Genomic DNA, 16,314 nt, shown 5'->3' with positions numbered 1-16,314 from the left:
AAATAGGCAAAACAATTCTGGACAGACAAAAAGTAAATAAAATCAATGCTAGTAGTATCACAGGTCCAGATTTCAAACCTTACTACCAATCCTTAGAAAAAAAACCCAGATTGGTACTGACCCCAAAACAGACCTGAAGACCAATGGAATGGGCTGGAAGATGGAAAAATAAACCCATACATCTACAAGCAGGAGATATTTGACAAGCTAGCCAAAAAGACATGTTGGAGAAAAAAAGCCTCTTCAACAAATGGTTTTGGGATAACTGGATAGATATATGGAGAAGACTGAATCTGCATCCCTCACTGTCACCTTGCACTAATATCCATTTGAAATGGATAAAAAGACCTGAATGTTAAGATCTGAAACTTTCAAACTACTAAAGAAAGGCATAGGAGAAACATGAGAACTTATTGGCACAGGCACAAACAGGGCTCAACAAATAGGAGAGAGAATTGACAAATGAGATTTCATCTTTGTGTGTGTGTGTGGGGTCATGGGGCTTGAACTCTGGGGCCTGGGCACTGTCCCTGAGCTCTTCAGCTCAAGGCTACTGTCCTACCCTTTAGCCAAGCCCCACTTCCTGTTTTCTAGAGATTAGTTGGAGATAAGAGTCTCAGGTCCTTTTGTGCCTTGGCTGGCTTTGAACCTTGATCCTCAGATCTTGGCCTCTTGAGTAGCTAGGATTACAGGCGTGAGCCACTGTGCCTGGCTAAAGTTTATTTCACACATATTAGTCACAGCAATGAAAAGCTGACTATTACAATTGGTAACTTAATTCCCATTTCTCAACGTTTTTTACTTGTGTCCTTTTTCTGTTTCAGGACTTAACAGTACCTTCATCTGGAAGTTTTTAAACCAAATGGTACACACTATCTTTTCCCACCATGAATACGTAAGAATGGATTTCCTTTTCCTTCTTTTGGTGGTGCTGTAGCTGAATTTAGAGCCTTTCACTTAGACAAGCACTTTCTCAGTTGAACCATGCTACCAACCCTTTTCGCTTTAGTCATTTCTCAGATGGGGTCGTGCATTCTTACCAGGCGGCCCTGAACTATGATCCTCCTATTTAATCATTCTGCACATCTGGGTGATCTCAGACAATACCTAACAGCATCATTCTCACACACTGATTGACATGGAGTCTCAATAACTTTTTCTTTTTGTGCCTGGAATGGCCTTGAACCACTCTTCCCCTAATCTCCACTTCCCCAGTAGCTGGGTTTATAAAGCTATCCCTCTCAGGTTAAGTATGAATTTCTAACAAACAGCCAAGGACTTGTAAAAAACTATCACACCTAACAATATTCAAAACACTTAATGTCGCCTAAGGCACAATTTTCCTGATTATCTCAAAGAAGCTTGCGTGTGTGTGTGTGTGTGTGTGTGTGTGTGTGTGTGTGTGTGTGTACGTACACTTGTGTGTGCTGGTACTGGGACTTGAACTCAGGGCTTCAAGCTTTCTCTTTGCTTTTTCAGTCTAGGCTGATATTCTACCACTTGAACCACAGCTCTACTTCCTCAAAGATGCCTTTTTATAACTTGTCTGTTCAGACATGGATGTGGCGCACATACAGTATTGATTTGTATATGTCTTTTGCTTTTTTCCTTTTTGCTATGTATCTCATTTCATTTAAAATCAGGATTAGGCCAGGGACATAGTTCACTAGTTGAACGTGTGATTGGCATGAGGCACTGGCTCCCTCTGTACCATCAGAAAAAAAATACAATTCCAGAACAGGCCCTCCCCCTTTTCTGTTTTGAAAAAGCCAAGCCATTTCCACTTTGTCACTTCCAATAGTAAGAGCATGGATAATGACATCTTGTGAAACTACATATTATATCTGCTGTATTCTGAATTGTCTACAAATTTGTCCTTAAGAGTGAGAGACGTTGTCAAATTCAGGTTGAGTTTTCTACCTGGGTAAGAACATGCTTGGAAAGGGCTGAGTAGATTGCGTGTGTGTGTGTGTGTGTGTGTGTGTGTGTGTGTGTGTGTGTACACGCATCTATGATACCAACACCGATTGAGATTCATGTGGCCCAGTCATTGGAGTACTTAGATCTATTATGTAGAAATACAAAATTTGGGTTTCCTAGTCTTCTTCAATTCTCTCATTTTGTGGTTAGAATTTTATAACGGAAGACCATTCCTTTAGCCACTGTTTGGCCATCATGAAATACAGGTGATGCTAGAAAAGCTATACACACACACACACACACACACACACACACACACACACACACACACACACAGATTCTTTTTGTAAGTCATGGGGCTTGAACTTGGCCTGGGCACTGTCCCAGAGCTCTTCAGCTCAAGGCTACTGCCCTACCCCCACCCTTTTTTAATGTTTTTATTTTTATTTTTTCCAGTCTTGGGCTTGAGCTCAGGGCCTGAACACTGCCCTTGCTTTTTCTCAAGGCTAGAGCTTTGCCACTTGAGTCACAGCACCACTTCTGCCTTTTTTTAATGTACGTGGTATCGAGGAATTGAACCCGGGCCTTTGTGCATGATAGGCTAGCACCCTACCACTAGGCCAAATTCCCAGCCCCAGCCCTAACCTTGAGCCAAGCCCCACTTCCCATTTTCTAGAGGTTAACTGGAGATAAGAGTCTCAGGTCCTGTTGTGCCTGGGCTGGCTTTGAACCTTCATCCTCAGATCTCAGCCTCCTGAATAGCTAGGATTATAGGCATGGCCACCACGCCTGGCTGAGATTTTATCAATTTAAAGAGTTTCTGCACAGCAGAAGACACGGTATCTAAGCTTAAAAAAAGTCAGAGGGAATGAGAGAAGATCTTTGCCAGCAATACATTGGATGATGGCCTAATATCCAGAATATAAAGAGCTCAAGAAACTAAATCCTCAAAGAATCAATAATTCAATAAATGGGCCAAGGAGCTAAATAGAGACTTCTCAGAATTAAAAATGGGCAATAAATGCATCAAAATATGCTCCACATCTCTGGCTATAAAGGAAAGGCAAATTAAAATAACATTGAAATTCCATCTCACCGCAGTAAGAATGGCCATCAACCAGAACACAAACCACAAGTATTGGCAGGGATGGTCCAAGAATCCAACTCTTGAACATTTACCCAAAACGTAAAGCCAACATACAGTGAAGATACTTGCACACACAATGTGCATTGCTGTACTATTCACCATAGCCAAGCTATGGAAACAGCCTACAAGCTGTGCATTGCATGGGCAGATGAATTAAGAAAATGTAATACTTGTGTGTCTATACACACACACACAATGGAAATTTACTTGTCTGTTTGGAAGAATATTATATCATTTGTAGAGAAATGGATGGACTTGGAAAAAATAACATTAACTAAATAAGTCAGGCTAAGAGACAAAGATGCATTTTTTTCTGTCATGTGGAAGTAAGATCTAAATTATAAAGATATATAGAAACATATACAGGGTCATATAGAGATATGGGCAAATTGACTAAAGTATGTTATACACGGGGGTGGAGGGCAGGGTGGATTCCAGTGCTGTCATTCCTTGGAACAACAAACATAGTCTGACAAAATAAATACCAGTAAACAGGAACATATGTTGTCTGTGAGGGGGCAGTCAATGAGAGAAGGGCTGATGAAAGCAGAGGATGGGGGGGGGTGAAAAGACTCATAATATTCAATGTATATATTGGCAAGTGTAAGCGGGCTAGGGGGGTTGGGAGAGTTGGGGAGAACATTATACTCAAACCGATGAATTGGAACCCCATTGTGAAATTTAAGAGAAAAAGAAAAAAGAGGCTTTGAGATTGTAGATTTGTGCATATTACAGCTCTGTAAAATTTACCTATTACTTTAGAGGCTATGTTACAGGTTCATTGAGATTTTCTAGGAAGATGATTGTCAACTTCAAATCAAGACTATTTTCTTCTTCTCAATCTATATGCCTTTCATTTCTTTTCTTATCTTATTGCGCTAGCCTTAACTTGTAGTACTGTGTCAAATAAGAGTAGCAAAAGTATATATACTTGTCCTGCTACAAATACATTATTTTTTGCCAGTCCTGGGGCTTGAACTCACGGCCTGAGCACTGTCCTTGGGCTTTCTCAAGGCTAGAGCTCTACCACTTGAGCCACAGTACCACTTCCAGCTTTTTTCTATAGAAAAAATACCACATATATGTGGTACCAAGGAATTGAACCTAGGGCTTCATGCATGCTAGACAAGCACTCTAGCACTAGGCCAAACTCCTGGCCTCATACAAATACTTTTTAGTTCTTTATTTTGGTGCTGGTGGTCATGTTTCCAATTTTAAGAGGACAGTATTGGATGTCATCATTAAATACACAAGTTATAATTTTTAATAAAATTTTTTGAGGGAGAAATGCACAACTTTTGCTTTCTTTCTTTTCTTTTCTTTTTTGTGGGTCATCGGTCTTGAACTCTGGGCCTGGACACTGTCCCTCTTCAGCTCAAGGCTACCACCCTACCCCTTGAGCCAAGCCCCACTTCCAGTTTTCTGCTGAATATTTGGAGATACGAGTCTCACATTCTTTTGTGCCCGAATTGGCTTTGAACCTTAATCCTCACATCTCAGCCTTCTGAGTAGCTAGGATTGTAGGCATGAGCCAATGTGCCTGGCTACAACTTTATTTTTCAATATAGTAATTAAGTTCCACTACAGAACAAGAGCACTATAGTACTTCCTTTTGTCATTTCATAAATACAAATAGATACAAGCCCTTGGTTTTGTGGAGCCTGCCTCTCTTCCTCCATTGCAGGGACCATATGCACTGCTTGTACTATATATTTGGAACGAATTGGGGAAGCTATACCCTTACTTCCAGTTTACTGTAAGTTTTTGTATAAACTCCTGTTAGAGTCTTTCATATGCTTGTTCTGTATTACTTAATATGAGTATGTGACTTGGTTTTGACCGCCTAGTTACTGACAACTTGGATTGATTTGGAGAAGCAGTACTGCCAGTTGAACTCAGGACCACATTCTTTCTGGTTCTATACAAATTCATAGCACTTCAGCCATGCTTAAGTCCTTTTAGTCTACTTTTTGTTTTGCCTGGACTGACCCTAGATCTCGATCCTCCTACATCCCTAAGAGGAGTAGCAGGAATTACAGCTTGTACAATCACACTTTTTTTTGAGATAGGGTTTGCCCTAACATAGTACTCACACTGGCCTTGAACTTCAATCCTCTGATATCTTCTTCCCAAATATCAAACAAGCCTCACTTATCTTGGATAAGTTACAATGTACAATTCTGTGATTTGTTTGATGTTTTGCTTCCTATTTTTCTGAGAATTTTTCTGGGTACGTTTATGTCTGTGGTTTTCATTTCTTTATTAAACTGTCTGTTTTCTTTTGACATCACAGAAGTACTGGCTTTATGAAGTGAATTGGGAAATATTTGACTTGGAATTGTGACAGTAGTTCATATAATTTAAAGTATAGTAGAAGTTATGTCAAGAATTTTCCATAACATATGAGAAATGTACAGAAAGCCAAATTTCAATTTTAAAGTGAAAATTTGGTGGCTATCACTCTCAGAGAAGCACTTTATGGATGCCTATATGTGAACAAACCTGTAACATGTCAGCCCAGTGTTTTAGTTCAAATGGTTCCTAGATTTACTTGAGGAAGAAATAGAGAGGAGGGAGATACAGAAAGGCACGGGCATTGCACCTTCATCATTGGTTTTCATGTCCATGCATAAATATGTGCTCATATCTGAGATTCATTGTTTTCTGAAAAAATTGTTTAGGGCTGTTTTCTTTTCAAGCCATTCATCTTTTCGTAATGAATAATTTAGGTGCATACATGCTTACCTATTATGGCATGATTGAAATAGAAACTCTTTTGTCATAATGAACACTATTTATTTCTGCAAGTCCTTCCAGTTATAATATTGACAGTATATTGAATAAAGTGACAAACTAAACCTATTTTAGTATTTTTGGTGATGCTGTAGATGCGATCCCCAGGCCTTATGCATGCTAGACGCACAGTCTCACACTGAATTATATCTTTAACCTCTCTAAACAAAAAGAGAAAAAGAGAATCCAGGTGCAAAAACACATTTGGTGTTCAGGTGTTCTTCCTTTCTCAGGGTGGAGTAGTGTTTTCCACAGAGGTAAGGTCAGGATTGAGAATGAGCAATGAACGCTGAGACTCCTGAAGCCCTTGATCTAGTCACAGGCACCACTAAGTGCTCAGCCTGCCAACACACATGACCAACAGTAAGCAACAATTTGTTTCAGTTTCATAGGCACTAACTTTGTTCAGAGATTTTTTTTCAAACTCACATTTCTGTAAAAGTCCCAATTAGTGAATCCGTTGTTCAGAGTGCAATAGCTCACATAACAAACAACATGTCTAGCCAAGAAATCATTATAAATACCTTGAGTTAGTGGCCATCGGATGGTAGAATTGATACGTTCTGGAATTCAGGGCTGAAAATTGGAGCTAGTTCCCTCATGAGCATGTGTAAGAACACACTCTGTACCCACAACTTTCATTAGGACTTTGGTTTTCTCTATGCCACTGAACGGAAAGGCAACTCATGTCTGTTCCTGAATCTGTTCAGGTGTTTGCTGTTGTTGTTGATTAAGTAGATACAGAGGTTGTTTTTTTTTTTTAAATAAACAATGGGTTCAAGGAGACTGTCTTGAGTTGGAGGAATCCTCTAATAGTGATTTGTGGTAGCAACACTACTGAGGATGTGGACTAAGTAGGAATTAAGGTTATACATGACAATTATAGTCTCATGACAAGTCATATAAATGAAGAGTGGTAGATCATCCCTTTTTCTTCCTTCCTTCTTTTTTAGTTCGTTTGTTCATTTGTTCCTTCCTTTCCTCCTTCTCTCCCTCAGTCCCTGTTTCCCTCCCTCCCTCCTGCCCTCCCTCTTTTCTTTCCTTCCTTCCTCCCTCCCTCCCTCCTTCTTTCCTTCTGTGTTTCTTCCTTCATCTCTCTTTCTGTGTCCCTGTATCTTGCTTTCCTCCTTTCCTTTGTGTGAACTTTATTTCTGACTATATTTTATACCTGCTAAACTAAAAGTTGGTAAAGGTTAGGTTTACATTCTTTTCTGTAGGTTGTGGGATATTGGTATGGAACGGTATGGAGAGACATAAGTATCCTGCAGAGTTAACTGCAATGATGGATGGAACATTTGATATTTCATTTTAGGTAGGGATTTTTTTTTAGTTACTTGGAAAGATAGTTGTAAATTTCGTGTGTGAGTACGTTGTTGCTATGGTAAGTTTATTTTGTATAAAAAGGGAGTTTGGATATTGAGTAGCAGGTGTGTTCTGTGTGTCTCCACTTCTTTTTTCCTTTTCTTTCTAATTGGAGAAGTCAAAAAGCTTAAAAGAGAGGTTTAGTATCCTGTTGACTGTACATTTCTGGATGTGAATTGAATGTAGCTAATTATCTGCGCTGGTGTGACGTTTGTAAGGCAGAGATGAGGTGGATGGTCCCTGTGGTGGGTTCTGAGATGCGAATGCTTACAGCAGCTGGAGTGTAGCTTTGTGTCAGAAACAGTGTTGCGGCTTTTGGAGTGTATTCTGATAGTGTTCTTTGAAGCTCAAAGTTTACCATGTCCCCTGATCGCAGTGCTCCTGCACTGCCAGCAATTTTGCAAAGTACCTAAGCAAGTAAAATGAATTCCTTCACGACAAACGTGTAGACTGGGTTGTGTTTCTCCATGGAACCGTGATTGTAGAGTGACATGAAGTGTGCCATAAAAGTATTCTTTCTGCCAGCAATTGTAGATGCATGGTGGTGAGATGAGATCTTCTTTGTGAATTATATCTCCCTGGATGCCATTTTCAAGTGTAGGGGTTCACAGCAGGGAAAAAAAGATCCGTGTGTATCAGGAGGTTGGTGTGATGGCACTGCACATTACATACAGTATGGGTGCTTTTGGCATTGTGAAGTATGTATGTTCATATACAGTGGAGGGTGGTGGTTGGGGGTGGTTGATTTAGTAAGTGTGGGTATGTGTGCATTTTGCATTTTACTCATCTGCAACATTGAGATGCTAATGGATCCCTTTGCATAGGGTAGCTGTGCTGAAGCTGTGAGGTGCTGCTTTAAAGCACTTAGAACGATGACGACGGTCATCAGGATTAGCTTTCTGCAGTGAGGAAGGCTGTGGTAAATAGTAGGTGTTTATGATGGTCGTCATTGTTATTTACAGTATACAGCCCACTATGTGGCACTATCAGCCACAGAATTACCATTTAATCCTACGTGTCAAAGAGCCTACTAATTGCGTTGCATTTGAATTGGGATCATTTGTGCTCATTAGGACATTTAGACAGTTTTGCCATCAGAGCTTATCAGTGAACGCAACGATCTTTGGAGGAGGGGCGCAAAAAGCCCCAGTACTTGGCAAACAAGTGGAACAGGGAAGTCAGAGAGGAGTCGTTCTTTTCTTCCTTCCTGAACTATATATAAATGGCAGATGTGGGTCACAGGGTTAGCTGCAGTGTCCCCGCGCCCCAGGCCAGCAGACCAGCCCTCTTGGCCAGGCTGATCGGGGGATGACAATGAAGGCAACACGTTTCATGGGGGCCCGTTAGGTCCATGAGCGCGTGCGCGTGTGAATGTGTGTGTGTGTGTGTGTGTGTGTGTGTGTGTGTTATGTGTTTATGTGTGTGTGCGCGCGCGTGTGCGATCTTGCGGGTGCCAGGTTGGGCTGATGGTACAGCCCTTTGGGCCCCCGAGGGACCACGGCGGGTCACAACCCCTGAGGACACTGCGCTTGCCGGGAGGGCAGGAGATCCGTCAAATTGTGCGCAGCGTGTGGGTCGGCAGCGGGCAGCGCAGCGGGCGGCGGCGGCGCGCGCGCTCTCCCCCGGGGCCGTGGCTGCAGGAGGTGGGGGTTGCGGCGGCCGCTCGGGGCGGCGCTATGCGGGCGGGCGGGCGGGCGGGCGGGCGCTGGGCCCGCCCCGCGGCATCCCTGGCCAGACTTCCTCCTGCCGCAGGCGGCCAGCCCAGCTGGAGGAAGCAGCGGCGGTGGCCACGATGAGCGCGGGCGACGCTGTGTGCACCGGCTGGCTCGTCAAGTCGCCCCCTGAGAGGAAGCTGCAGCGCTACGTGAGTAGGGAGGCCGTCTCCCCCGTGGCCTTCGTGGCCCGGCGTCCCTGGCCACAGGGTGGGTGCGCCGTGGCCTCGACAGCCCCGGGGCTCGGAGAGCGCCAAACGTAGCCGCTCCCAGCGCTGGGCTGCAGGCGAGGCCGATGGAGGGAAAGCGAAATCGCCCGTCGAGGCGGCGTGGGCGCAGTGCCCCGCAGCGGCCCGGGCCAGTGGCATTCGCCGGCCGAACGCAGCGGTCCCACACCGTCGCGTTACCGTGGCAGCCGCAGAGGGAGGTGGTCGGGGTTGAAATCCCTGGCGAGGCTTGGGCGCGACAGCGGCCAGGAAAACATCTCGCAAGACTCCCGGGGTCGCCAGCAGGGAATGGAGCTCAGGCGCACTGTCCACCCACGGGGCCGGGCAGGGGACGGGAAGAAACCTGCGTGGGGACAGCAGGCCGGGCGGCTCGTGCGTTCCGCTAGGGCTCCCATGAATGCTCTTGTATAACTGCGCACCACACTCTGGTCTCGACTCCTAGCTAGACCCAGTGCGTTCCTCATCTTCTCAGCTTCTGCTTTATGCTGACACCGCGCTTTTCCAGTCCACCAGGAACCACCGACTTTTACTATTAACAAATAAGGGACCCGGGGAAGAGCATGTCGCCCGCCACATCCCATTGCATGTGTAAATAGGCACCACACCGCGCAAAACTTCATTGTCTTCTCTACGTAACATGCTAAGAAAGCACTCCACAGAAAGACCTGATTGCTACGAAGCATTCTGCAGCCATTAGGAAGAACCACTTCAGTCCCCCGGGACTTGCATATAAATAGATATTAGGGCTTTTTCCTTTTTTTTTCCTTTTAAGCCTCAGAATAGCTTCCAGTACTCTCCTGTATCTCTCTGCTTTACCAAATGTCACTAGCATTTTTTCACTACATTTAAGAGTACATACAATGTGCAGATTAATAACGTGATAGTCTACAAACACACATTAACACATGAAAACTCCACAATTTGTGACAATAGCTCTTCATGAGCACAGCCCCATTCGCTATTGTGGCCTGCACACGGCCTTCTTCTTAGAAGCCTTTGGAAACGTCTTTTGTAATGTCGACTCTGTAATAGAATTTTACAAGAATGTTATTCTGCTTAGCACAAAGTTATCAAACATGCATAACTGAAGCCCCATTCCTACAGCTCATACCTATAATGCTACCTACTCAACAAGCTCACATCGGAAAATTAGAGTTTCCAGCAGCAATGTTAGGAAAGTCCTTGAGACTCTTATATCCAATTAATCACACACACCAAAAAACAACAAACAAACAAACAAAACACACCCAATACACTTGTGACTCAAGTGCTAGAACAATACCGTCCAGGAATAAAAACTCATGGACAGTGACCAGGCCCTGAGTTTAAGCCTTAGAAACATCATGCACACACACACACACACACACACACACACACACACACACACACACACACACGGGCACGCACGCACACACGGGTACGCACGCACACACACGGGCATGCACACATAAATGCAAACACATCTCTAATTGGTACTCCCTAGTAGTATGCTTGTCCATAAATTTGGGAATGTCTAGATGGGTACATCTGCTGCCATATGTGCTTTATTATTCAGCGGTAAAATAGGGTTATGGCAACACTGCATATCATATAGCCTAAAGAAATAGACAACCCAGATGAGATTTATCAACATTCCACTACATAATCCTTAACACTTGAAATCCACAATTGCAACTCTTTCCAAACAACACTCAGAGTCGTTCAAAACTCGCCTTTTCTCTCCCTGTGCCTGCCTGAAACCTACCTCCCTTAGCTCTGCGGAAATCCTTTTTGCCTTTAGATGGCGATCATGTGTCACTTTCATGGGATTTACCAAGGCTCTTATTCACAGGTCCTTTAATTCAACTCCTATCACCACTTGCTCCCTTCTCCCCTTTACTATGTGTCAACTCCAAACTACTCCCTGTGTTATGACCTGGGAAAACACAGATAAAAGACTTAACTCATTTCTCAAGAAGTTCATGGTCTAACATGTTTAACACAATAATATCACAAAGCTATTTAATGACACAACTAGGACAACAACTCAGTTCTTTCTGTTGGCAGGCCACCAATGTTTGCTATCACTAATAGAAGCTCACTGTCCTTAAAACTTTTTAGGACATTGTATTTCACTTGACTTCATGAGACAAGGCACTCAGAAAGTTACTTTTTATCAGCCTTTTCCCCAAATCGTTATTTTCTTCTCGATTTTTTGTTGCACAGTAATAAAGAATCCCTAATGTAAAATTTTAAACATTGTAGAAATGAATAAAAAGAAAACTTCCGTCACATCCTACCCTCCCTTGAAGCTCCCTCTTATTCCCTAGGCATAACAGCTCTTATACAGTATTATTCTAGAAATTTTCCCACAAAATAGCTTATAGTAGATTGTATTATGCTAATTGTCATGCAGTTTGCTTTCTTTTCATGATTCCGCATATATTTCCACATAAGAACATATACATTCACTTTAGTGGAACAGACTGGAAAACTCTATACTTAAATATGGTAAATTGGTTTTTTATGAAGTTGCAAAAAGAAATCAATGGAGCAAAGACAGTTTACCCAATAATGGAACAGGAATAAATGGAATCTGTATATAAAAAAATAAACCGTGATACAAACTTTACAAGTTAGAAAAATTAGGCCGGGAGAAGAAGTATCAATGTGTGATAAGTAATGCACCTACTATCTGGCAAATATAATTCTTACCCCTCTATACATTACCCCAACAATAAAAAAATAGGCCAGGAGCATGGCCTAGTGGTAGAGTGCTTGCCTAACATGCATGAAGACCCAGGTTCAATTCCTCAGTACCACATACATGGAAAAAAGCTGGAAGTGGTGCTGAGGCTCAAGTGTTACAGCTCTAATCTTGAGAAAGCCCAAGGACAGTGCTCAAGCCTTCAGTTCAAGCCCAGGACTGGTTAAAAAAACTATATAAAATAACTATATAAAATTCAGGAGCCAGGAGTTTGGCCTAGTGGTAGAGTGCTCGCCTAGCATGCATGAGGACCCAGGTTCAATTCCTCAGTACCACATACATAGAAAAAGCTGGAAGTGGTGCTGAGGCTCATGTGGTACAGCTCTAGTCTTGAGAAAGCTCAAGGACATTGCGCAGGCCCTGAGTTCAAGCCCCAGGACTGGCAAAAAAAAATAAAGAAAAATTAATGGAACCGGTGGAAGTTGCTCATGCCTGTAACCCTATGTACTCAGGAAACTGAGATGTGAGTATCAGGGTTCAAAGCCAGCCCAGGAAGAAATGTCTGTGAGACTCTAATTAACCACTAAAGAGCCACAGTGGAGCTATGTCTCAAGTGGTAAAGCCCTGGCCTTGAGAGGATTTACTCTGTGTGTGTGTGTGTGTGTGTGTGTGTGCACGTGTGTGTGCACTGTACGTGTATACTGTGGCTGAACTCAGGACGTGAAGCTCTTGCTTGGCTATTGCACTCAAGCTTGGAGCTCTCCCCCTGGAGCCACACCTCCACATCACTGATCCACCTTTTGATGACGAATCAAAAGCCTTGATCTTCTAGGATATATTTCACTTGGATATTATTATTTTAAAACCACTGCTTAATATTGTTCATATTTGTTTCAGAATCTAGCAACGTCTTTGGTGTTGTTAAATATTTATTTACATTACTTATGTTTTGCTCACTTTAAATGAATGCTACACTAACTCTGATAAAGTAATACTGTAAGTTTATATGTGCCAGATAGCAGGATACTTGTATTAACTCTGTTTTCTTTTGGTGTCAGACCTGGGGCTTGAAGTTGTGGCCTGGGTATTGTTGCTGAGCCTCTCTGTGCTCAAGGCTAGCGCCCTACCACTTGAGCCACAGTGCTACTTCCAGGGTTTTCTGTGTATGTGATGCTGAGGACTCGAACCCAGGTCTTTGTGCATGCTAGGCAAGCAGTCTACTAGTAGGCCACACTGCAGGCCCCTCACTTTAGTTTTTGCCTAAGATTTTGAACATTTCCTCCTTTAGACTTTTTTTCCTAAAATGTTTTACAATTTCATAGTTAGAATTTATTTTTTCCCTCGAAATTTTCCTTAGAGTTGGGAAACTTTCTGCTATAATTTCATAGTCCCACAGATATTGAAAGCTATGGCCATGCTTGCTTAATTTTTTTTCCTTTTTTGCCATCTAAATATAATACCTTCTCAACATTGTCTTCAATCCCTGATTCTTTCTTTCATCTAATTTACTGATGATGCTTTCCATTAACTTTGTCGATTTACTGAGCTGTTTATCTTCAAGATTTCAATGTTTTCAGAGTCTGTGTCATTCTATTGAATTTCTCACTTGAATGCTGTGATTTGTTCCACCTCGTTTGCGGTTACTTTTGTGAACTAGTTGTACAAAGAGGCTACAATTCAACATGTCCATTTTGACCAGAATCACCCCTTCCATCATTTTCCCTTCCTCTAAGTTATTAATCATTTCAAAACCAATCTTTAACTTTCTTTCTCTGTCATTTCAACCTTTTCAATATCTTTGGATTTGGTTATTTAAAAGTAACTAATGAGTTGGGCACCAGTGGCTCACACAAGTAATCCTAACTACGCTAGAGGCTGAGCTTAAAGGATTGCAGTTTGCAGCCAACCTGGGAAGTTCATGAGATTGTTTTTTTTTCTAGTCCTGGGCTTGAGCTCAGGGCCTGAGCACTGTCCTTGGACTTTTCTCAAGGCTAGAGCTCTACCACTTGAGCCTCAGCACCACTTCTGGCTTTTTTCTATGTATGTGGTACTGAGGAATCGAACCTGGGTATTCGTGCATGCTAGGCAAGCACTTTAACCACTAGGCCAAACTCCCAGCCCATTCATGAGATACTTATCTCTGATAAACTTACTCAGAAAATGCTGGAAGTGGTGCTGTGGCTCAAGTGGTAGAGTAATAGCCTTGAACGAAAGAAGCTCAGGTCCTGAGTTCAAGCCCCAGGAAGGCACACACAGAAAAAGTAACTAATATTTAAAAGAATCATGTTGCCTTTCTTGTTTTCTGTTTTCTGTTCTGTATTGTTGTTGGCACATCTTTTGGGATGGATACCTCTTTTCCAGTATCCCTGCAAGCAGCCTTCTCTTGAAAGCCCACTCAGAAAAGAGAAAAAACAACCATTACACCACCACCAACAAAATAGACATAAAATATATTGAAAGAAGTTAAAGATAACTCCTTATCCACCAATAACTACTGAAAAGAAAGGAGCAGAATAATATGGAATAAGCTATGTAGTTAAATTTTAAACAAATTAGAAACACGACTCAATTGGGAAAACAGCAGCCTAGAGTGTTTATGAGATCAATACCTAGCACTACACAAAAGTTCATAGAGGCAAAATTAATAATTATAAAATAATGAAATAAAAAAGTCAGGGAAAGGATAAAAAGAAAGAAGCAAGGTTAAAGGACAAAAACATGAAGAATTGAAAATGAATGTGAAGGAGGGGAAGAGAGAAGAACAAGAGATAAATGAGAGGAAAAAGCAAGAGATAAAAATATGGGTACAAGATAAAAATAATACATAAATTAGATAAAAGTAGACAGAGGAATAAAACAAGCCAATGATAAAAACAATTTACTATTAACTTGTACATTTTCTTCACCAACTAAATATTGTATCTGATTTATCATGGCAAAAACAAAGCTCGTTTACTGCTTAGTCTTTTATGATTAGTAAATGAAACCATTAAATATCAAATACATTGCAACGGGTTGTTAGCCTATGTTCTGAAATAAAATTAGTACTGCATTTGAAAGAATATAAACTTAACAAAAAATAAAAATTTTAAATACTAGCAATAATAAAAAAAGAAGGAGAAGAAAGGAAAGAAAGAAAATGAAGAGAAAGAATTGAAGATTGAAGAGCCCTCTCTTTTGGTAGGCAGTGACACATTGCTGGAGTATATTGTAGTTTTTCTTTCTTCCCACCATATACATTGTTACTGTATGTGGTCTGAGGCCAGGTTGGTCAAGGTCACTCTAGAAGCTCCTATTTTGTGTACTAGGAATCACTTCTGCACTAGAGAGAAAAATAGAGGGAACTGAGCACTTGGGATGTACGCTCGGAAGTTAAACACCACAGCCTACACAGCTTGAGTTTCTTGCTGACTAAATTTCTCAATGGGTCCACATCCAGCCCTCTCCCTTTCCATGACTGCCTCTACTGGCTGTCTTCCACCAACACACTGGCAGACTTCCCCCAGGTCCATGATTAGTGAATTCTTCCTTGTTTTCGGGTTCCCAGAGCTCAGTCTCAAACAATACGTTTTCTCTCAAGATGGCACCTGGCTATATATAATATTCTTGAGTTGTGGGAGTGATGATCCTAGCCCGTAGCAGGAGTCACTGTCACACCAAGTCCTCAAATTGGAGTTTAAGGTCTGCTAGAAGTATGAGTATCTCAAGCACTAGGAGTGTCACTGTGTTGTCATCAGCTGCCTGGCTTATCTTGTGAGTGTAGCTTCATCCCTCCTCCTAAGCCGGAATTGGAGCTGTAGACTGCTTACCACTTTTCTCTATGTAGCTATTTTGTTTCACCATTTGTTTCAGTTGCCTTATCTTTGTTGAATTGTGATGTTCTTTCTCTCCTACTCTCCACAGAGTATACTCTGATATTTGTTCCCCTGATTCTTCTCATTTACAGAGACATACGGAAGTGACTTCTAATCTGCAATCTTCTCCCAACTTTTAGGGGTACCTAGTACCTTCCCAGCATTAGAAGATCAAATAGTGGCAGGGGCTACGGTAGAGATACTTAGTGGCTCTGGAGAACAAATGGAACATGAAGCCTGATATTTCTTATTTCTTTATTTATGTATTTGGGGTTATGGGGACTTGAACTCAGCCTGGGCACTGTCCCTGAGCTCTTCAGCCCAAGCCTACTGCCCTACCCCTGGGCCTAGGTGTTGTCCCTTTGCTCTTCAGCTCAAGGCTACCACCCTACCCTTGAGCCAAGCCCCACTTCCCATTTTCTAGAGGTTAATGGAGATAAGAGTCTCAGGTCCTTTTGTGCTGAGGCTGGCTTTGAACCTTGATCCTCAGATCTCAGCCTCCTGAGTAGCTAGGATTACAAGCATGAGCCACCATGCCTGGATCTTATTTTATAACATAGGCATTTAGTGTTATAAATTTCCCTTTAGCACAGCTTTACTGGCAGTCCACAAA

The 16,314-nt window shown here is 42.1% G+C and overlaps 1 protein-coding gene across 2 annotated transcripts in view; it reads left to right on the top strand.

Annotated features, from left to right (window-relative positions):
• Nucleotides 1-9,014: 9,014 nt before the first annotated feature.
• Nucleotides 9,015-16,314, top strand: part of Gab3 (GRB2 associated binding protein 3) — a 64,884-nt gene continuing 57,584 nt past the window's right edge. For both annotated transcript variants that reach the window (XM_090326230.1, XM_090326229.1), the window contains exon 1: nucleotides 9,015-9,086. In XM_090326230.1, coding sequence (XP_090182356.1) covers nucleotides 9,015-9,086 — 72 coding nt within the window. The remainder of the gene's footprint in view (nucleotides 9,087-16,314) is intronic.

This window comes from Megascapheus bottae, chromosome X, assembly GCF_031878675.1.
Source record: "Megascapheus bottae isolate mThoBot1 chromosome X, mThoBot2.hap1, whole genome shotgun sequence".
NCBI classification, from domain to species: domain Eukaryota; kingdom Metazoa; phylum Chordata; class Mammalia; order Rodentia; family Geomyidae; genus Megascapheus; species Megascapheus bottae.
Note: the sequence above shows the minus strand (reverse complement) of the source record. Positions and strands in the feature narration are given on the sequence as shown.